A 23875-nucleotide genomic window follows, 5' to 3' on the forward strand; every position below is an offset into this window, starting at 1 on the left:
TGAGACAAAGCCAATGGGGAAGGGGCAACTTGTATTAATTAATAAGATTTCACATTCTTACATACTTAGTCTGGTATATCTTGTAGTTTTTAAAATCCTGCACCCATAGTTGCCTCTTTTGAACAAGAACTGATATTAATGCTGCAATCCTATATAAATTTAGCTGGGAGCAAGTTTCATTCTGAATTGGTATGTATATGATTTTAATTGTAAGGCCATAATTATTTTTTTTGCAGTTTAATACTACAAAAAATGAAGTTGTTTCTAGATATTTGTTTATGTTTTATTTGTCCCCTTCATCCTTTCCAGGGCTAGAAACTTTGTGTTTAATAAAATATGTGATTTGGGCCATTTTGACCGCAATCTCTTGGCCAAGAATAATTCGGCTGCAGAGCGCATGTTGTGCATTCCTGCCCTGAGCATGAAGTTGATTATTAGTTCACACTATGCCCCAGGAGAACTCTGGGGGCTGGATGGTGGTGAGCACAAGGTTTCTTGGTTTGGAGCCTAATTTCTCCATGAGTAGAAGGAGAGTTGCACTAGTACCCCCCCCCAACTTTCACGGGGCCATCCAGTCCCCAGAAAAGGGGGTATAGGATGTTCAGCAAATAACGCAGGGAGGGAGGGCAAAATAAATTAATTTTCAGAGGAGGACAAGGGTGACTTGCCATTTATAAGAGTAGTCGGCAGAGGGTTTTCACCTTCTTTTCTTTCAACCAAAATGGCTTTGCTTCAGTGGCAGAACTTCATATGGCAACCTGGCGACATTCCCATGTCCCACAGAGTGGCCCAATGGGAGCACTGCCACATCATGGCAGCATTGTCCCCAGTGGCATTGCTGGCGGGGGGAAAAGAAGATGGTTCCCCAACTGGCCACTGCGGGGAGCAGCTACCTGTGCCCCAGCCATGCCTTGGGGAGTGGTGACATTACATCGTGACATTCAGATGTCTGGGCTGCATCAACAGGAGTATAGCATCTAGATCAAGGGAAGTAATAGTGCCACTGTATTCTGCTCTGGTCAGACCTCACCTGGAGTACTGTGTCCAGTTCTGGGCACCACAGTTCAAGAAGGACACTGACAAACTGGAACGTGTCCAGAGGAGGGCAACCAAAATGGTCAAAGGCCTGGAAACGATGCCTTATGAGGAACGGCTAAGGGAGCTGGGCATGTTTAGCCTGGAGAAGAGGAGGTTAAGGGGTGATATGATAGCCATGTTCAAATATATAAAAGGATGTCACATAGAGGAGGGAGAAAGGTTGTTTTCTGCTGCTCCAGAGAAGCGGACACGGAGCAATGGATCCAAACTACAAGAAAGAAGATTCCACCTAAACATTAGGAAGAACTTCCTGACAGTAAGAGCTGTTCGACAGTGGAATTTGCTGCCAAGGAGTGTGGTGGAGTCTCCTACTTTGGAGGTCTTTAAGCAGAGGCTTGACAACCATATGTCAGGAGTGCTCTGATGGTGTTTCCTGCTTGGCAGGGGGTTGGACTCGATGGCCCTTGTGGTCTCTTCCAACTCTATGATTCTATGGTTCTATGGTTCTTACATCATTGGGCCATTTCTGCAAGACATTGGAACGTCACCAGGATGCGGGTGGTAGTTGAGACTACGGTAAGTGGTGGTGTTGTTGAAGAAAAGAAAGCAGAGAACCTACTGCCTTCTCTTATAAATGGTAAGTCTCTCATGCGCTTCTGAAAATGAATTGATTGTGCCCATCTATGCTGAAAATTATATACCTCATCTCCCAGACAAATGCTGTAGGGGTTACCTCATGGTTATCTATATCAACAAGAGTTTAGGTAGGTTGCCTAGTTCTCATACATTTGGTGCCTGCTCAGAGTTAGAAAGGTGTCCCTCTTCGAACTGAGGTTTTCATCCAATGCAAGCTAGACGGCATAATGGGGTTGCCTTGAGATGAAGGCATGCCAAACAAAGCTAAGATGAGGAGAAATACAGAAACTTTGCCTCCATCTTACTTTGCTGCCAATTTACACCTGTGACGTTGAACATGCCTCTGAGCTAAATCACGAGATTATTTATATTTTGAGAGATTTATTGGTGTTGGGAAGGCTTGTATTGTACAATATGCTGCTTAGATGTGACAAACCACATTAGGATGACCACATGGGTAACAACAAAATAATGCTACCTACAGGTCACATTGTGTGTAATGTTTTATTTTAAAAGACATGCACTATTAGAAAGTGTTGCAGGTGCTGAAAGTTTCAGTGTATTTTAATTAGTATGTCCTCAGCTTGCAAAATCTGGAGCAAAGGGGTGTTTGAGACTTCTGTTAGAATAGTTATCACTAACCAATTAAATAAACCCTAGGGCTTGTCTGCATATTTTCAGGGATTAATGAATCCCAGCTGGATCCTCACATAGATGAAAAGCTTTATTATGTTGGGGAAGGGGAATTATTGATGATACTGCCAGAAAAAAAGCACCATTCATCAACAGTACCTCCATTAAATAATCCATATTGAATTCACCACCCCAATATACTATCAACAAACTATATTTCCCTTTCTCATGATGATTTACATTTTGTCAGTATAGGCATAAGGGCTGAAAAGAGAGCAGCTTGATGTTGAATTGTAGTATGCTGCATTTTAATGGGGAGGATTTTGTTTCATTAACTATTATCTTAGCTGCTAAACATTGTGTACAGTGATACACTGGGCCATAAGCTACATTGTAGTATGGGGAAATTGTTTTCCTCCTCTTCTTCTTCTTCCCCTTTATACAGGTGAAAAGCAGAAAAGCCCAAGACAAAGGAGAAAGGAGCCATTTTCTAAATGAGATTAAAACACTGAGAAAAGAACTGAAAGAGCGAGAGGAAGCTGCTATGACTGAAATACTGACAAAAGCTAATGTTATTCTGGCGACAAACACAGGTTAGAGGAACTTTTCTGGTTTGTTTGGGTGGGTTTTTTTGCCTTGAAGAATAGCTAAATCAGATTATTGGCAGCTACAGATTTAGGCTGCTCTACACTCCACTGCATTCTTGTGCTTTATCATGAACTCCAAAGATTGCCCAGTGCATCTTTGAATTGATTCTCAGCCCTATATGTGTAAAGGTATGTGCAGTATACAGAATTGCGTCTTGCTAGATGATTTGCCTTTTTCTTCTGTGCAGTTCTGCTTTGCAGTTGGATGGTTTGTATAACTAATCAATGCTGTGCGCACATGTACCACACACACAACTCTGCCATTCATGTTTTACAGAACATCTTTTACTTAATGCCGGCTAATGAGGGAAGGGAACGTGCATTATTTATATAACTAATCAAGCCTCTGGAGCTGAGAAAGCCGTGAATTGTGTTTTAAAGTATGTACTTAATGTGGCTTCTTGGATCAGGGACCAGACAAATTGCTCCTGTTGGCGATCCCCATGGTATATTTATCAGGGAAGCTTGCAAATAACCCGAGTGAAAAAGATTGCATATTAAATGTTACAAACATGTGCAAAGATTATTTATGAGTACAACACAAGTGCCATATTAAAATCAATTTGTTGTTTAAAATAATGTTTCCCTTTTGATTGGAAGGCTGAAATAGTACTTTAAATCTCTCACCACTGAGTGTTCTAGACAAGCAGAATATTAAAGTGTATACAAACCTAGCACACCTGGAAGAAGGCTAGGCTAGTATCTTCCTCCCTGATGTCTAGTTGTGCCAGGAAGGTGTGTGGGTTTGTTCATTTCTAAATGCAGGAGTGTTTAGTCATTTGATTATCCCTTCTGAAATCCAAGTGGCATAATCTAGGAATAGATCTGTATTGCCATCTACTCTTTGGGTGAGTTAGGTCTCCTAATATTGTCCATTTTAGGGTGTACAGTGGTACCTCGGGTTACATACGCTTCAGGTTACATACGCTTCAGGTTACAGACTCCGCTAACCCAGAAATAGTGCTTCAGGTTAAGAACTTTGCTTCAGGATAAGAACAGAAATTGTGCTCCGGCAGCAGCAGGAGGCCCCATTAGCTAAAGTGGTGCTTCAGGTTAAGAACAGTTTCAGGTTAAGAACGGACCTCCGGAATGACTTAGGTACTTAATCCGAGGTACCACTGTATTGGACTTTGACAATTTTCTTCCAATTTACTATTTGAAAGAAGATACTACAAATGTGATCCCTTGGAGGCTGTTGCTTCAAGAGCAAGAGTTGTCAGCTAAAGTTGAGACATTTATCAGAGCAAGGATGAATGGGGTCACACTCAGGGCTTGGCAAGTGTACTGCTCAGGTTTTTTGTGCCCAAGGAGAGGGCACATTGCTTACACGGCAGAAGCAGTAGCCAAGGGTGTTGGGATCATGCCAAGCTTATGAAAGGGGCATATTTGGGCTCAGGGCTCCCTGCAGTCAGAGGTCCTAACATTTACACATATTTGAGCACAACACCCCTCCTTTCAGAGATGAATCACCCTGCTCCTTTTAAAAGCCACCTAGTGTTTCCAAAACTTCTCCCACTACACCCACCCACCCAGACATACACACACCTGGCAAGCATTCCCTCTGCCTCACCTGCAGGGATGGATGAACTTTTCCACAGAAATAGCCAAGTGTGCTTGTTCATTAAGAGAAGTGTTTTGGTAAACAGGAAATTGGACTGTCAGATGGATCCTCTGTTGCCTGTCACAGCACACTGCTGAGGACTACATAATGTGAAGGCTTGTAATACTTTGAAAAGACGCAGGTATCCAGCATGTCAAGGCCAACACATCTTTCCTCCACTTTTTGCTATGGTGCATAACTTTAACATTTTCTCTTGTTAATTAGGAGCCTCTTCTGATGGTCCTCTGAAGCTACTTCCTGAGAACCACTTTGATCTGGTGGTAATTGATGAATGTGCCCAGGCGTTTGAAGCAAGCTGCTGGATACCTCTGCTGAAGGCCAAGAAGTGTGTCCTGGCTGGAGATCACAAGCAGCTGCCTCCCACAATCATCTCTCACAAGTAAGGAACATTTCCCAAAATTGGACCATTAATTATTTGGACCGTTGGGGAAAACGTTCACCTGGGAGTTGGTGGGAAGTGTTTCAGTTTGGACATCATTACCTGTGTTTATCTGTGCAGCAGGTAGGGCTGTTAATAGCTGGGCCAACCTACCTGGTCGTTATTTAAAGACATTGGTACCAATAGATCAGCAGAAAAACATTTTTAAGCAGAAGTGGTTAGAACCATGGACTCTGATCACAAAGGTAGATTTTTTCCTATCATTCATAATAGACATACTTTGCTGTTACACCTGAAAGGATAATAATAATTTGTCCTCATTGAGAGCTGCACCTTCTGATTAGGAGGCGGCAAGTATCTGGTAGCCTTCTCTGTGTTAGGATATTTCCGTTCCACCTTAAAAGGGAGCAGGCTTTGTGAGTCACAGAGTCTGCGCATGTCCTGTTCACAGGATGTTTATGTTTGCTGTTGTTTTCGTTTCTCTCTCTGTCGAAGACACAAGACACTGACGCAGAACAGTCATGTCTTTCTTTGTTCTGATCAACGCTGAATAAAAGCTTGTAAATAATGCTCTCCTGAGTGCGACTTCTGGCTGTGCATTATCTGCTGATAAGAGTGTGCATGAGCCCTGGAATGTGGCAAGGTATTTCCAGGAAACTCGTGTCACTAATAGCTCATACTGCGTGACCACGGGAGATCGATGGATCGTCCGGCAGCCGGCTTGGGGGCCATGATGGACTTTATCTCCCTGGCAGTATCCCAACACTCTGTGGGTGTGTAATTCTGCAGCGTGATAATACCCAATACAGAGATTTAGCAGAATTCCCACATCTCAGAGAAGGTTGCCTGCTGAGGATGAGTGCTTTGGGCTCACGGGAACTGTTAACTGTTGAATTAATTAATTTCTCCCTCCTCAAAATTTGAAAATTACAGGTGTAGAGGAATGACCAAGAGCACTAGAAGCTTAGGCAGGGAGGGCCTAGGGAAGTAGCTTGCATAAAACCTGTTTTGAGAAAGAGTGAACTGGCTAGGATTCCGAATAAGCTGGCACCATCACCAAAATGGTGAGCTGCTAGTTTCCATGCACTGTAGCAGGAAGATATTGAAAGATCACTACATTTTTTGAGATCCTCTTCATATATTCATTATCAAAAATTTGGGTTTTGAGTTTTCATATAGGGCTCTGTGTGTGCGTGCCTGGTTTGCTCGAGTTTTTCTTTAAGGAATTACTGCTGTGCTAGAAAAAAAATCACATCTTATTTATGGACCTGCTCCCTGAGAGGCATTAAGCCACTAACAGGAATGTATTTCTCCTCTGCTTTTTACTTTCTTCTCCCAGTAGGAAATTAGCACGCAAGAAGCCTATAAATTGTGCACTGTTGTGTGTGCTGCTCTTACTATGTAAATCTTTAGTCAGTTTTTTATGCACATGAATTTTATGGATCTCATATCTGTAATATAATTCAACCTTTCAGGTACAGGCATTAATTATGAGATCCTGGTATGTATAGAAAACCTTTGCAGTGATGGTAGTTTAAAAGCATTTTTTTGTATCTGTTGATAGTAGTGAGCAGCTGTCCCAAATGAAAAAAGGGTTCTCTTGTGCAGTTAGAAGGGCCTGGACTAGACAAAAAAATACTGTTTTCTGACAAGTTGAAAGATGCTATGTTATAGACTAGATGATATTTCTCTCTAGAAACTAATACTGGAGACATATGTCTGTGAAGATTGTTCCTTGCAGAGCATCATTTTGTGGAGCCTCTTAGCCTTTCCCTACCCCATCCCTTATGTAGTGATTTCACTGCAAAATCAACATAACACCTGTGTAGAACCTGAGCAGTCCATTGAATTATAGGAAAGATGTTCAGTGGTAGAATAGAGAGATCAGGACTTTGACACCCAGGAATTGTTGGGGCCTTTTGACTGAATGTACACACACATTATGTCAAAGAAATAATGGTGTAGACTGAAACGAAACAAAAACGTATCAGGATGAGGGAGAAACCAGTGCTGATAGTGGGGGAATGTAAGCAATCCTTTTGAAGAAATGAGCTCCATCTCCTATGGGAACATTGTCATCTTTGTTGAACCTTGAATCCTTCGAAGATAGTCACAAGGTTGCCTTCATCCTAATAGGCCTTTCTTTCCCTGAAATCTTCCTCCAGCCACTTCTCTAGATTGCTTGGATTCGATTCAGTTGGTTCCCTCCTGGGGCTGTTTTGTCATGCTGACTTTTCGACAAGTCCCCTACCAATTCACGTTATTTGGGTGTGGCAAAGTACCGTAATTCTGCAGTGGCAAAAAGAAGGGAGATCAAGGTAGCAGAAAGGAAGTGTGTTCTGCAGTACCTGGGAGAGTAAAACAGAAGTTGGTGACAGTGGCCTGGTATGTACAGTTGAGCACCTAAATGACCAGGCATGCATGTTGAGGACCCAAGCCATGCCCTGTAGCTGAATGCTCATAGGAATTTTAGAGCACTGGCTAGGAGCCACACACTGTGTGCTCCAGATGCACACACTGCCTTCTCTGCTAAGAACTTGGAGGGGGAATGAAGATCCTTGGACATCTGGTATGATATGGAATGTCAGATTCTGGTTCCTTGAACCAGGAGTCAAATCCCTGGCCTCAGAGTCAGGCCTCTGTTCTTCTCTGTGGCCTGCAGGGTGCTTTTCCTTGAACTGGGCCAACTATTTATTTGGAAGAGGCAGAGGCAGTTTTGCTGTCTTCTGTCTGTAGAGGGCACCCCTGCCTCTGAGTCCTGGTTGATAGTGTTTCCAGGAAATGGGACATGGTATCAGTGGTTTTTGCTGTGAGCATGCTGTCAACGTGTGATGGTTGCACAATGGTCTCTGACCAGAAGGAAGGCCTGTCTCAGTTCTGAGAACAGCTCTCCAGAATGGGGGGCTCTGCAGTGGGGAGCTTTTTTCTTCAATCTTTTCATTCTTTTCCTTTTTTATTCTTCCTGTGGAGGTATTGTCACAGATCCTGTTTATTTAAAATATTTGGACAGAAATGAAAAAGCCAGGAGTCCCTGTGGTAGCAATTATGAAACCGCAGTACATGTCATTTGTGCAAATTGTTGTGGATTGCAAACTCAAGAGTTAATTCCAGAGTGTGCAGCTGCCACAACTGATGTCTAAAAAGTCTAATTTGCAATTGGCACCCCAGGAATCTGTGTGTACTCATATGTGCACTGCATGTGCAAAGTACAGTCACTCAGACATTCCCATTGGGTTTGCTTAGAATTTATTTCTCTCAAGCCCAGAGTTGATACAGAGTTTCTATATGAGAAATGGACAGGGACCTTACAACATGTGTATGCTTGCTAAAAACGAACTTGCTGATTAACATCCTAGACAAAAGTACTTCATGTAAAGCATAATTACGTTAATGGAATTCACTGTGACAAATGTGGCGTGGCCAGTCTCACAAATGGTTTTAAAGGAGAATGGGGCAAATTAATTGAGGAACAGGTTCTTCCAATAGCTGTTAGTTCAGTGAACCTCCCAAGTTGCTTTGGGTGTGGGGAGAGGGCAAAAACAGGGAAGAGGTATCAGTTAACTATCCTGGTTGTAAGTTTTCTGGAAGAATACAGCTGGCAACTATGGGAAACAGAACACAGGAGTAGATGGACCATTTTTTAAAATTGTGTCTCTGGAGAAGAGGGTAGCCAGCATAGTGTTCTGAACTATAATTCCTATCATCCCTGGCCAAGTTGACTGGGGTTGATGGGGGTTGTAGTCTGAAACATCTGGAGGGCACCATGTTGGCTACCCCTACCCTGGAGCAACAGTCACATGCTTTGAAAAGGAAATGTTTTTAAATGCAATGTGGAAACTGCCACAAAAAGCAGTGTGGAGTGCTGCTGTCAGGATTCTACTCCATTGCATCTCAGTTTTTCTATCCCCCCCAAAATAATAATAATTAAGCATTTAGTGTCTGTTGAGCATTCTTGGTCTTCACTGGGCTGTTTTTCCCATTATGGTTTGTTATACTTCTATGAATCTTGGGATTTCCCCAACCATGCTAATACCTCCATCGTCCTAGCCTGGAATAGATGAACCCAATCGTCTGACTCTGTGTAAGGCAGCTTCCAGTGCTGGCAATTTCGAATAAATGCTTTCCAGATACTTAGCTGGTGAAAACTAACAAAAAGTGTCAGGTGCAGTGGATTAATGAAACAAACTGAGTTCAGATATTTTAGCCTAACTATAACTAATATGTAAGACAGTGTCTCAGTTTAAGAATGAGATTAACAGGTAAGAAAGATTCTAGCCCTCATGTTTTGGGAAGAAGGGCTTGACAATTGTGTGCCATGTTGTTGAAATCTCAGAAAGTAAAGGGTGTATGATACAGTGGGGAGTGGTGCTTCTTTGGTTTCTACTAAACACCAGGAAGAATACCATTGTCAAGAGTATCAAAAGCCGCTGAGAGGTTGAGGAGAATTAACAGGGACACATTTCCCTTGTGTCTCTCCCAACAGAGGTAATCATACTAAAATAGTTTCTGTGCCAAAACCAGGCCTAAACCCCAATTGAAATGTCTGTACTCCTGATTGTTATTACAATAAAGTATACAGGTTACTCAGATGTAAGTAGGTTTTGCATATTTTTTTATGAGCACATAATAAGATTTCCACCCTGTATGCTATGTATTTTTTAGGTAAATCATTTTAGCTTTGAGCTTTAATGTTCCTGTCCTTATCATGGGGCCCTGGATCTGTTTTCAGATGCATGTCATGAGGTTTTTACAAGCTGTTCTGCTGTTGAGTTCTTGCAGAAATATCTCTGTTCTGAAATATTGACAAGAGCATAGAAAAAGAAAATAGCTGTGAAGTTGATGGACATCTTTATACATTTCCCCTTCAATCTATATATTTTTTAATTTATGCTGTTCAAAGCATGGTTAGAAGTGAAAACAGGTTTCTTGATACTTGAGTTTTGTAAAATTTCTTTGTAAACAACATGGCAGTAAAATAATTTGTCTGGTTCAGAGTCTGCTATCTTACAAACTAATATCTGAGTTGGGACCAAAGCGTGCTGTTACATTTCACAGCAATATTTAGAGATAGTGGGCCTCCTGCGCTTCCTTTTGGTTTAATAGATTTAAACCAAAACAGAGCTTGAGAGGACATGGCTCTAATCAATAGTGTTTACAGATTTACATCTCCAAAGCAGAGTTAACAATAAATGATGCCCAAGGAGCTCACTGTATTAAACACAATGAATGTTCAAGGCATCAGCGGTACCCTAGATCTGTAACCCAATTGCTCTTCAGACAGGATGCATTGCAGATGGTTATGCCTGGAATTGGGACGCGGGTGGCACTGTGGGTAAAACCTCAGCGCCTAGGACTTGCTGATCGCATGGTCAGCGGTTCGAATCCCCGCGGCGGGGTGTGCTCCCGTCGTTCGGTCCCAGCGCCTGCCAACCTAGCAGTTCGAAAGCACCCCCGGGTGCAAGTAGATAAATTGGGGCCGCTTACCAGCGGGAAGGTAAACGGCATTCCGTGTGCTGCGCTGGCTCGCCAGATGCAGCTTGTCACGCTGGCCACGTGACCCGGAAGTGTCTGCGGACAGCGCTGGCTCCCGGCCTATAGAGTGAGATGAGCGCAAAACCCTAGAGTCTGTCAAGACTGGCCCGTACGGGCAGGGGTACCTTTACCTTTACCTTTATGCCTGGAATAAAAGTCTGCACTGTGCATCTTGATTCTTGCTCTTCTGTCCATAAGTAGCATGTCAAATTAAAGCCCTGCCATTCTTAAATTGTAAGCTGATTCTCTCATTTACACAGCATTCAGCGAAGAGATGGTGGATCATTGACATGTCAGGGACTGGCTAGACGAGGAGGAGTGTTGGCTGCCAGTTGCCCGAGAAGCACCAGGGAGTGACACTGGGGAGGAGGGAGAATTTGAGTCTTGACTCAGACTAGTGGGACAGGGAAGAGCAATCCACAGAGGGAACCATCAGGGAAGTCTTGGAGCCAGAGAGTGGGGGCAAAGGGGAGAGGCACAGTGTGGACACAGACCCTGATAGGGATATGCGTTGCAGGACAGTCCTATTCCAGCCCCTTCTCCCCCCCCCCCTTCTCAGTGCAAGAAAGGAGAGCTGAAAAACAGAAAGCAGATAAGAAAAGTTGAATCATGCCAGAAGAATGTACAGAGAGAAATGCTTAATTAAGGGAAGGTGGGGAGAGGTTTCTAGCTTCTGCAACTTTCATAGCCTGAGAGCGTCTGGTATCTCTGATTGTGAAGCAATAAAGTTATTTGCCTTCAAGTCACATGCCTGTTCCCGATTTACAGATTTTACGGCAAGGCTGTTCTGGCAGCCTGACACATGTTTTCCTTGGAGGAGCATGGGGAACCTCAGGTCCCAGAAGGAGAATGCAGCCCTCCAAGTCATTCTCTCCATTCTTTGTCTTCTTGTGTGGGATATGGACAGAGAATTCCCATAGACTGCAGCATCTGCCTCTCCCTTGCCCTTGAGCCTGCTTTGATGCTGCACCAAGTACCTAAAGTGGGCACAGCCAACTGGGACAAAGTTCACCCTGCTTGTCCATCCGGGTCTTAGTAATACAAACCAGGTGGGCCTCCTCATCCTCCATCTAATTATAGGTGAGGGAGATCTTAATTAAAGCCAACCTGCTCTTCAAAGAGCAGCATCCGCAGGCCTGAGTTCTGGCTGATAGCATGACCCCAATTCCTCTTGGTAGAGAGGGGGCCGGCATGCAGCACAGCCACCAATTGCCTATGTCATATACCCCCTCATTGGACTTGCCCCACTTCTCTCTCGCCACACCTGCCCTTACCTGCAATTGGGGACCCCTCTCCCAGTCTTCCCAGCTGATCTTGTGCCAGGCACATATCAGCTGCCGCCACTGAGAGCAAATGTCAAACCTTCAGTTGTAGCATATCCAGAAAAGATACAGTCCCAGCCACCCTGGTAGTTAAGCCCAGGCAGAGCTCCCAGTTGCTAAGTGTGGGTGTGGCAGGCTTCTTTGCTGGCCCGAGGTGAGAAAAGCCCCACATTGATAGGAGTAGGGAGGGTGTACAGACAGCTACAGAGTTCCTCAGGGCTCAAGATATGTTCATGCAAGCCATTTTGGACAGCAAGTACCCTTTTCACATTTAGAAACGAAGCATTTGAACCTGTGAGCTTGTAAAGTTGTCAGTTCATTTTGTTACCAGAATGAATAAATTTATAATTGTATAATGGGGTGGAAAACGATTTTCAAAAAAAAGAATGTTTTGTCTCGAAAATTTAATGGCTGCTGTTTTAAATTATTGGAATTATTTGTTCTCCTTGCTATTAACAGAAAAGTACTCTTAAAAGCTGCTTTAATCAAGTTTTGTTTGCAAAGGACAACAATGTCTGTTGACTGGTGTTTCTATTGGATTAGCTGACACACAGCTTGGACAGATGACTCTTCTAATTAAATGCAAAAGCCAATAAATTGGGAGCAACTTTTTTTAACTTAAAGAAGAAACACTGTTCTAAAATGTCAGGGATTTAAAAAAATCAAAATAAACTACTGGAAAAAGTAAGTAGCTTCTTTAAACATGTGGCCCATCAGCATGCCCTTGAAATGCTTTATCTGAAGTTTGTGGCTTGCTAGAAGGTGTGTGGAGTTTAGAGAACTGGGGATGGGATCAAAGGTGGGGAGCTGAGGACCGATTCCATAATTTTGGAAAAACACAATCTCCAGTATAAGGTTAGTTAAAAAGTGAACAGAAATGTTAATGTTAGCAAAGCATGATCTATCTAGATATAAAACACACTTTGAGTATAAAAATAATATTCAGTGTGTTCTCACAGATAAAACATTTGTGAAGTATAAGAAGTATCTGAAGGGGTTGCATGAGTTTGCGTAGATGAGAGGATTTGTTTTGCTTGGATTATGTAGTGAGCTTCATCATTGAGTGGGAATTTTAACCTCAATTTCTCACACTCAAAACTAGCGCTCAAGAGCCTGAGCAGATTCAAGGTGGATCCCTGTCAACTTCTGATGTCAGCAATCAGCTACCACCCACACCATCCGGGACAAATAAATATTAGGCGTGTCCCTTTGTTCACTCCATTTGCCAACTCCCATATCCCTGCCTCAATTTCCCTTCCATCGAGTTTTCCTTTCCAGGGCAACTCTCCTGCCTCAGTTTCCTCACAGACCACAACCTCTCCCATCTCCCTACATACGTAAGTTGTAGAAAAGCACCACTTCATACATTCTTCATCTGGATATTTTTGGTTCTCTGAACAAAAGAATAACTTTCAATCTATGTAAAGACAAGTTATAATTAAAGTTCTTAAATAGCTAAAAATTAGTCTCTGTCAGGGAAGCTCACTGTTTCCTATACCATCCAACATGTTTGAGATTGCAAAGAACAAATGAGATAAATTTGGATATTTAAAACATATAGACAGAAAGTAACTTGGCTTGCTTTGCATCTTGCATACCTGTGGTGCCAGATGTAGAAGAGAAGCATGAGAACATAGAATTTTTATGTTGTTGTTTTTAAGGTTTATCAAAAGCAAAGAAGGAGAGAATGAAGTAGTCATGAAAAAATTACCCAATATCAAACAATATACGCAGTATCAAACTGGTACGTAAGCAAAAATCTGATGAGACAGCAAGAATAATAAAATTAATCGTAAAACCCTGATGCAATAAAAAGTTTCAAAATCTGCCTGAAAATGAGAATTAAAATATTAAATACATTTGTTTTTCAGTTTTATGATCTTAAAAACAAATTAGAATAAAATGAAGCTTTAATAAAAAAAGAAATAAATAATAAAAAGTGTCCTCAAAAGATGAGAATGGATTGTGTGTGTGTGTGTGTGTGTGTGTGAGAGAGAGAGAGAGAGAGAGAGAGAGAGAGAGAGAGAGAGAGAGAGAGATGAACTGAGCAAGACAGCAGAGTTTAATGACTGGAACAGAAATTAGAAATGGAATAGACATAGTGAAACAGACATGTTTATATGCTGACTGGATGAATTTTAACACTGGCATTTTAAAAAAACTTGCGTGTAGAAATTGACAAGATCTTCCAATCTTCTGGAGCAAATTTTGGCATGCGTGCAGGGGATTGCAAGGAACAGGAGAGGAAGGGGAATTCCTGTTTTGTGTGTGTGGAACTCTGTTTCTCTAGCAGATTGTCACTGTTGGTTGTCACCTTTAAATCTTCATGCTATTTATGTGGATAATAACATAATAAAATGGGAATGCAAATTTTTGAAATGGTGCTGGAGAAGAAAGTGTATATAGGTTTGATATAAAGAAAACCCAACACTGGGCAGAACTGGAGAGAAACAAATGCCATATTCAGATGTTATCCCTGTCACCCAGTCCCACCGCTCATGGTATAGCTTAGAATCCTGCATGTTCTAAATGTGTTCTAAATCATGCTGGGAGCTTGCAAAAATACGGAACGCTTCCTGCTACAGACCTTTTCCCTCACATGCATGGAGGGTGGTGCAGCTGGGTGATGGCAGGGGGGATGACAACAGCAGCAGCAAATGTGTCTCCCCGTCCCCTCATCATCCGAGCCCCAAATCCCTTGCAAAACATGGAGAAGAGGTGATTTATGATGATTAGGCACATTCCAAGGAAATCTGTGTACATTCTCCATTCCATTGTCGAGGCCACTCCCCAGTGTTTGCTACCATCTCAGTTGGGGCAGGTGGTCATTAGAGAGAATCTCACTGCAGCTTGATCCTGATTTGTTTTAACAAATATTGATATTGAAGTCTGGATTGCATATTGTTATTACAACATGATTTAGTCCTAGCTATGCTTATAATCTTCTCATTTTCATTCATCTTTCCCCCTCAGACTTTATACTCCTAGATCATCTGCATTAATTCAGTATCATCCTGATTACACTCTGCTATTTAAATATTGCTGATAATGATCATGCACCTTCTTCATACTGGAGAACCATGTCACATTTTCACTGTATTAATTTATTTTCCTTTGTCATTGTGGGTTGGTTGATTTCCTGTGTGCTTTAGCAGTTTCAGCTTAAGGCAGCTATACCTCATGACTATTCATTTAGTTTGCAAACTATTTTATCCTGAAGAAGGGCTTTTCTACCCGAAATACAGTGAGAATATCACATAGTTCAGGAAATCTGTCCACCTTCTAGAATGCTCTATATTAATAGTGTTAACTTCTGACCAAATAAAATCTGCCTTGGTTGGGAATATGTGGTTTGTGGGCTTCTTACCAGGTAACTTATACGATAACTCATCATAACATGCGGGATCAAGAAATAATTTCTCTTCAGGTCAGAAACTAGTGATCTTTTCTCCCCTCCTCACCAAAAAGGTACGCAACTCTTCCTTTGTGGCATGCAATTTCCTGCCCGCTCTTGATTTTTATTGATTCCTGTCTCTCTTCCTTTAGCATAAGGCCACCAGATTCCTTCTCCAATTTGAAAAAGACAAGTCAGACTTGTATTTAATGATTTTATGAAAGCTCTAGGGTCTCTTATGCATTTCTTTTCCTGCTGTACTCAGCATAGACAGACACCCCCCTCCCTTTCCACAATCGCTCATTGCCTAGGCAAGGATTCCAGCACAGAATATATAAGTGGTCAACTGCCCTCCTGGGCCTCAGCATGGCTGGCTGGCAGATTGTATCTGCCTCTGCAACCTCATTATTGCCATCAGTGGGATGGCACAAGAGCTAATACTTTTTTTAATAAACCCCTTACATTGGTGCTTCAACTGTACTGACCCAATTTCTATGAGCGTGCAAAGCTGAGTATATGTGGCCTTGTTGAGCAAGTATCAAATGCAGCACGAAATAAGACACCTTTGAAATCTCCAAGCTAACCAGGCAGTTAGTCCAAATGTATCTCACAAACAGGGGTTTCACTGGATGAAGATGAATGCATGTAAGATGTGCACCATGATGTCCACTTCCATGCTGCCAGCTTTTCATATGCTCTTCTCTTCCCTATTTGTATGCTGGGAAGTTACTCACAGCTGTACTTTTATATGGGGGAGTCATTTGACTTGCAGAGCTGGAAGGTATCCTGAGATTCATCTAGTCCAACCCCCTGCAATGGCCATCTGCTGGAACACACAGCTGTCCCATACAAGGATCAAACCTGCAACCTTGGCATCATCAGCACCACACTCTAACCCACTGAACTATCCAGGCTGGTGATCAAGACTCTGACATTCTAATCTTAATTTCTCTTATTTCATAGAGGCAACCAAGAAACACTGGATAGTGGGCAGAAAACTTTTGGTTGAGGAAACGTTCTGGTTTTGTTGTGTTTAATGGCTCTGAGTTTTATGGTCACTTAGTGCTGTGGTTTATAGCATGCTGTCATCTGCTTTAGGCCGGCTTCATATATTGTAATTTTCCTGCAAAGAGGAAACATACATCTCCCATAGTGTCTGAAGCAGGTTTAAAGGGTTTTTTTTGCACTTCAGATATAATGGCAAATGTGTATTTTTTGCATGGAACTTGCAAATGCTGTGTGGGAAGTGGTCTTTGGATGACTGGGAGCAGAGTGGGAGGAAGATTTAATGCAGAATGCCCTGTATACAGCTAATTTTGCATATTGGCTATTTAGTTGTCTTAATGTGTTATTCATAAAGTTTATTTTAAACTTAAAAATTAATTTATAATATGTTTTTAAAGTGGTGTGGGTTGTTTGTCATTTCCCCCTGTGCCTTTGCACTCACTATTTCTGCCTACTTCATGCTTCCTGTAGATCCCAAGGGTCTTCAGTACAGTGGTGCCCCACAAGACGAATGCCTCGCAAGACGGAAAACTCACTAGACGAAAGAGTTTTCCGTTTTGGAGGTGCTTCGCAAAACGAATTTCCTATGGGCTTGCTTCACAAGACGAAAATGTCTTGCGAGTTCCTGCTGGTTTTTTCCCCTCCCCCCCTTTTCCTAAGCCGCTAAGCCGCTTATCAGCTGATCCGATCAGCAGATAAGCCGCTAAAAGCCGCTAATAGCGCTAATCCGCTAATCCTTCAATGGGCTTGCTTCGCAAGATGAAAAAACCGCTAGACGAAGAGAATCACAGAACGGATTCTTTTCGTCTTGCGAGGCACCACTGTATCTCTTGGGTAGTGGTTTTGGGATGTATAGAGGGTTTTTATAACCTCCTACATGTTGGATAATGCTGGTAGTTTTATTAATTTAACCTATTAAACAGTACAAAGTAATGTTTTAAAACACAGCTATACATTTGCTTCTTTTTTATTGATTGACATGGCCTGCATCATTAAAGATGTATAGTTTGTAATTGATCAGTCCAGTCACTGGGTTGCATGAGCTGTGCTCTTCTTGCACATGGGTGTTTGCGAAAAGTGAATTTTCTCTCTTTTCTTCCCCACTGCAACCCCAGGGGATCCACAGAGATCCCCTGAGATGTGGGTTGGGGGAAAAGAGAAGCTTTCATAAGCTGCCTCTGCTCAGCTTCCCACTCCCACTGCAACCCCTCACTTTACATCCCAGGCCTTTCTTGATGGTCTCTCAGCTTCCAAGGGGGCTGGCGCTAGAGCAGCAGAGGCACTGGCATTTTTTGTGGTTTTCTGTTTCCTCTGCTGGGACACTGGCAATATTTTAGGCCTTCTTTCACAAAACAAGTTACTTACTGCTGTTTATAGCCTGTTCTTTTCATGGGAGCTCATTTTGAGTGTCTGTAATCAAAATTTGGAAGCTCCCAAATGAGCTAGAGGAAACTGCTTTGGAGGGGTTTCTCTGGGGCTCAGAAGTTGGCCCGGAAGTTCAGCATTACAAACATGGCTTGAGCATACCAGCAAAAAAGGTGCTATGACCTCAGAGTCTGACTCCCTGTCTTCAAGGGATGGCGCCATGGACGGAGGAAGAACCAGAGGGTCAGAAGGAATTGTGTGCTCTCTACTGCTGCAGTAAATCTAGCAAAGGTAAAGGCCATTCTGCCAACACCTCTCTGGCCTGAGGAGGTAGCACTGACACCCTCCAGCTATGAAGACTCCAGCCTAGAAGCTCCAACAAAACCACTGTGTTGTATCCAATGCTACTCCTCCTCAAAGTACACCCACTGAAAATAATGGGCATGACTCACTTAGGTCTATTAATTTCAGTGGGCTTACTCAGAGTATAACTTAGTTGGCTACAACCCATTTTCCTGCCCCACACCATTGGAGTCTTATTGCTGCTGGAACAGACAAAGCTATTGTAACCAGAAGAGCTTCACCCATTGGGTGAGTAGGTGTGGTGAGGGACACACAGGCACCCAGATGGAGCTGTGGCTTTATTTAATGCTTAGCCCGGGGTTATCTGTTGCCTAAACAACATTCTAACCTAGCTTCCCTTTGAACTCTGCACGAAGCTGTCCATCCTAGACTTAACTTGGCCATGTCTAGAGCCACCATGCAGAACACAATGGAAGTATTGTGGTGTGCAATTAATGCCGTCAAAATAGTGCTTTGATTGCTAGTTGCAATACTGCTTGCAACCCAAGAGACACGTTTGTTTCCAAAGCATATATTCATTGCTTCAGTGGTGCTGAAAATTGAGAATTGATCTCATCAGTTGGCCTTGCTACATCCGTTTGTGATAATGTTGTATTGAAGGTTGTTTGTCTGTTTTCCACCACCCACACACTTTTGCACCATTTCAGGATAATCGTTCAGGACCGCTCTTGGAGAAAACACAAGAAACCTTGTTATTTTCCCAGGAGATTCTCTCCTGCCCCTGTCTCTCAGTCTGTGATTATCTTTCATAATTAGATAAAACCTTGATATGTTGTTGTTACCAGCTCATTGAGGAAATTGCTTTTTAAAAAATCTACATTAGAAATAATTGTTGAGAACAATCTTGGCTTTGAATTTCAAGGGTGTTGTGGACCATTTTAAAATGCCTCATTTGCTAGACACACTTCCTTAGACATTCCTTAGACAGACACACTTCCTTAGACCGACAATGTGGGTGCATTGGTCCATAGCCATTGTTTATTCTGCTCTTGCAGACATCGGACATTTGAGGAGATCAAAGAATTGTTTCTTGCTTAATCTTTGCAAAATCAGCAGTTATTGACAATAACTAGTGGTGAAATAATGCCACATTTTATTAAAAGGTGAAATATCTCCCTATTTATTCACCATATAGCCTGTTATTGGCCTCTGTAGTGGGTTGCACAATATACTGGAAATGGCCGTGTTAGTGTACACAGGAGTTTTATTGGAGGCCCATGGTGAGCTTTATTGCCTCTCCAACCTTTTATGAGAATCCATTAAAAAAAGATACTTTAGACTGAGCATTTACTGCCTGACTTAAAACAAAGGGTTTTTAACTGTGCGAGATGACTATAGGCTTGCTTCTTATTTCTTGGACCTGATTAGGAAGGAATTTTCTAATATAGGTGTGGAGAAACCCCAGGGGCTGTAGTTGCCAAGGTGCTGCATGTACCAGATCCATGCAGGCACCAGTGATTTTTCCCATCCATTTTTGTCACACAGGATCAACACCATTTTCATACCATTTCAGTTGCTGAATGGCAAGCTGTTCCTTTTTAAAATTCTAGAGTGTTTAAAAGCAGTTTTGGGACCTAGGCAGGAGAAAGTGGAAGAGGAGCTGCTGTGTTTAAAAATGAATTGAGAACTCTGGTGTTCACAGGCATTTCCAGTAGACCTACTGGATTGGGGCTCTTGAATTCTGGCTAATCCATCAACTCTTGTTGTCAGATAGATCATACAGCAATAAATAGCTGTCTTGTCTTATCTGACCAACTTAATCTATTTATTTACATTTGTGTCCTGTCTTTTGTCCATGGAACAATTTCCATTTAAATACTGGCCAAGTCCAGATCTGCTGAGCTTCAGGATGTATTTGCCCAGGATAAAAGTGGCAGAGTTTCTGTCTAGAGTGCTTACAGTATAAGGCTAAACTCCAGAATAGTATTTGGCAGTATTGGTGGGGCAGCACCTCTCATTTGACCTCTAGTCAGTTACATCACTCCTGCTTACCAGCAGGGGGAGGCAGCCACAAGGCCCGTGTGGTTCAAACTCACCAGCAGGAGGGCTGAATTGACTCAGCCCATGATTTGCACCTCACCCATCCCCTCTAAGCAGCAGCAGTGTGACAGACCATAGGTCAGGTTCATGGCAGCACCCTGCCATACTGCTGACTACTGATATTTGGGGTCTTATGTACCATTGACTATAATGAGGCATTATGAGCTGGGGGAAGAAGTCCTCCCATTTTCCCTAGGTTAACACATCTCTAAATAGGACTTTAGCATGTCTTAAGTGTGGGAATCTGGAGCATTTTGGAGCAAATTGGCTGAGATTCAGACGGCTGTACATGCAGCGTTTTGTGAGTAGTGGAGGCAAAAAACTGCAGGTGCAAGCAAACACTGGGAAATCCCCAACTGCGCTTTTGAGTATTCACTTATTGGAATACAGCCGGTATTTATAATGGCCGTCATAACAGTTTTCTATACATATCTGAGACACACACACATGTGATAAAGCTGGCAGTGGCTCTTATTGCAATTTTCTTAATAAATTTGCTCTTTCTCTTTGTTTGGAGGACCTTGTTAATTACTTTCTTTCTGTCTGTCGGTGCAGGGCTGCCACAGAGGGTCTTTCTCTCAGTTTAATGGAACGGCTGATTCAGAAATATGATGACCATGTTGTGAAGATGCTCACGGTGCAGTACCGAATGCACCAGACCATCATGCAGTGGGCTTCTACTGAGATGTACGGCGGTCGCCTCTCGGCTCACTGCTCTGTTGCGCAACATTTACTGAAGTAAGTAACACTGTGCCTTCTTGCTTGCTGTTTCTCCTGACTCTAAACGTTTTCAGTGCAGATTGACATTGTCAATTAATATTGATGGAGAATATGCAGGGTTTTCTGCTATCTGCAATTATCCTTTTTTCTTTTTCTTTTTGCCTCTATTTTAGCAAACCAGGGTGGGGTTTTTTATCGCCTTTCATTTAGCAAATATTGATCTTGGTTTTCCCTGCACTGGTTGCAAAATAGATTTATGTGCAGTTCTGTTTTTTTTAATTTAAGTAAAGGAAATTTATATAGCAACCAGTTATATCTTGTGGGCCTGATTTTGCAGTCACTGTGGGCCCGATGGCTTGCACATACCCAGCCGAAGTCTTTGGGGTTGAAATAGCTGGCCCTCTATGTCGTACCACAACGATTTTTGAAACTAAGATTCAAGGGCAATTTGCTACCTGGGTATTTTTATTTTGTTTTTGGTGGGTGGGGTTAAGAAGTAGTGGAAAACAAGTTTAGAGCCCTCTTGGGTACTTGGAGCCTATTCCATGTCTCTTTGAGTCTTAGCCTTTGATTCCAATGCCCAGGGCAGGCATAATAATATTACCGATTTCTTTAAAAAATTGGGAGCATGCCGTGCACACTCTTCTACGTAATGAGGAATATCCCTCTATGGAATGTCACTCTAGTCTTTCACTGTTGGGTGTGATGTTGTTTGCTCAACAACATCTTTATATGCAGCATCATCAGTGTGCATAGCACTTCACGGAGTACAGGTCAATGGGAGGAGAAAAGGGACAGAGCTAGACAGGGAACAATATCTGATTGTTTTAGTTACAAGGTTAGGGTTAGGTGCAGGCTGAGTGATGGCAGGACACGGGAGCCAGGCAGTTGTTCCAAACATAATAGGTAATTTTTTAAACTTATAAAATTATATGAAACAAACAAACAAACAAACAAACACAAAGTGTATGCAGTATATTAAAAGATCCAGTTTTTAAAAGGATGCTAATATGAAACTTCACTGTGAGTTGGGCTCATATTGGCCATAATCTGTTATATCCACTGGTAGCAACTGGAAATTGCTGTCAGCAGTGCTCAGAATGGAGTACTTGAATTTTTATCTTTGCAGGACTACAAACAGAGCCTTATCTTTGTGTAAAAGAAAGAAAGAAAATAGAGTAGTTAGTATTCAGGGAACACTTACATCAGGATAATATGGATATTTTTTTATATAAAGAAACTCACATTATGGATTTAAATCACCAAGAAGATAATTTCAGTATGCAATATTGATCGCAATTGCAGTGAAATACTTTCTCAGGGCTGGAAGAAATGGTCAGCAATAAAAAATGAATTATTGTTTTGAATGAAGGAAGATGTTACACTCTTCAGTTAGGGTTGAATGCTGCAGCAAATTGAAGGCTGCATAAATTCTCACTGATTTCATTGAGCTCCAGAGCAACCTCTTAACCTGAAATATTCTCCCTTTTGTAATCCCCATGCTGTAGGCTAATAAAAGGGGAGACCAGTCTTCTAGAGTTCTAAGATTCCCACACAAACCAAGTTGTAAAGCTCAGGTACCAAATGGTGATAATCCTGGGTTAGCTAAAGTGGTGCCCTCCAGATGTTGCCGAACTCCATCTCCCATCATCCCCAGCCAGCGTAGTCAATGATCAGGGATGATGGGAGCTGTAGTCCAGCAACATGTGGAGGGTCACCGGTTCCTTGCCCTTGTGCTAATTAGTACTCTCCTCCTGCCCCCAGCATTCTATTTTTAAAGTCTTGGTTATTTCATTGAGAGAGTTACAGATGCGTGTAAGTATCTCCAGTTGAATTAAGTGATACCATACAACCTGATTCTGTACATATTTGCACAGAAATTTATGCTTCTACATTCAGTGAACCTACTTCCAGGTAAGTGTACAGAGAAGGCTTAACTTTTACAGCATCTCACACTTGGTTTTCAGTTTTTCCAGGCAGAAATTATTTTCCTCAGCTTGGGGGAGGATGCTGTTTTCATTTGGCGTCATTTTAGTCTTGGTAGCCACAGCAAGGGGTCTCCCTGTTTTCAGTTAAAGAAAGTAGAAGGAGCCCACCTTGCTTTATAATTTTTATTCTGCTTATTGTGAACTGTCTTGGGTAAGCATGATTGGTAAGAACAGCACAGGCAAATTAATAATGCTGCTTTCCTTGACACTGGTTAAAAGTGCTGATAATGTTCTTTTAAAAATTTTAAACAAAATGGGCTTGAGTTTTTAAGAAGACAGATAACTGAAGCGGCTGCTCACTGTATATAGGAAAAATTCACATTACGTGGTATTAGCAAGCAGGTACATCTTTCTTAGGAAGGAATTAATAATGGAGTGGTTTCCTTTGGGTTGCTCTGTAGGTCAGATGTAATGAATGTGGTGGCTCTTTTCCTCTCTTTCCTCTCTTACCCCTATGCCTCATAGTCTTAGTGGAATTGCTGAGATGTAATGTTTAAAGATATTCTACCTTATTTTGTCCTTTGTATTTGGAACACCATTTTAAATTTCTGCATGCTATCTTTAGTCAGATTTTTTTTTGGGGGGGGGACTTTGAGTGTCTCTTGCTCTGGGTGCTTTCAGAGATAACTATAAATTGTCATGGTGATGCCCTGATTTGAAGATTGTTTAATTATTCATTTTATTGTTTTCCTTATCCCTTGTTTTATTCCTTTTTTATTCTTCATCCTGCCTTTTACTTTTGGTGGTTTTCTATAAGTAGTATTTTTAGGATTTGAATTTGCAAATGTGATTTGTTGTGTACCTTTTGAGCAATCACCTTTGCCCATAGGCAATAAACGATTTGGCCTGGACCCTAATTATAGCAGGTGTATGTGCCTATGTGAGGTATGGCTGGAATTTAAAGGAATAATTATTCATAGCATTAAGGAAACTCTTGGTAAGCTAATAAGGAAAGTACCTCTTCTGTTGTAATCCTTTTATTGGTCAAAAAAAGATTAATGGACGGCAAATCACAGCAAGGCAGGACTGCATGTTAACCAAGGGCAAATCATGCAAAATTCATTTGGCACATGGGCAGCTTTGGGCTGCTGTCACAAATTCACATTTGTGCATGAAATCTGTACTTGATATGTTGGTGGCTAAAAGAAAAGAATCTGCCTCTGCTCTTGGCCAGAGGGCGATAATGAGGGTT

The 23875-nt window shown here is 42.0% G+C and overlaps 1 protein-coding gene across 3 annotated transcripts in view; it reads left to right on the plus strand.

Annotated features, from left to right (window-relative positions):
• Nucleotides 1-23875, plus strand: part of IGHMBP2 (immunoglobulin mu DNA binding protein 2) — a 99719-nt gene that overhangs the window by 18088 nt on the left and 57756 nt on the right. For all 3 annotated transcript variants that reach the window (XR_014012726.1, XR_014012727.1, XM_081212153.1), the window contains exons 7-9: nt 2753-2900; nt 4780-4954; nt 20531-20713. Coding sequence is in view for 1 of the 3 variants with exons in the window: in XM_081212153.1 (XP_081068279.1) it covers nt 2753-2900; nt 4780-4954; nt 20531-20713 (506 nt within the window). In the remaining 2 variants the exon portion in view is untranslated. The remainder of the gene's footprint in view (nt 1-2752; nt 2901-4779; nt 4955-20530; nt 20714-23875) is intronic.

Source organism: Podarcis bocagei (assembly GCF_964188305.1).
Source record: "Podarcis bocagei genome assembly, chromosome: 1".
NCBI lineage: Eukaryota > Metazoa > Chordata > Lepidosauria > Squamata > Lacertidae > Podarcis > Podarcis bocagei.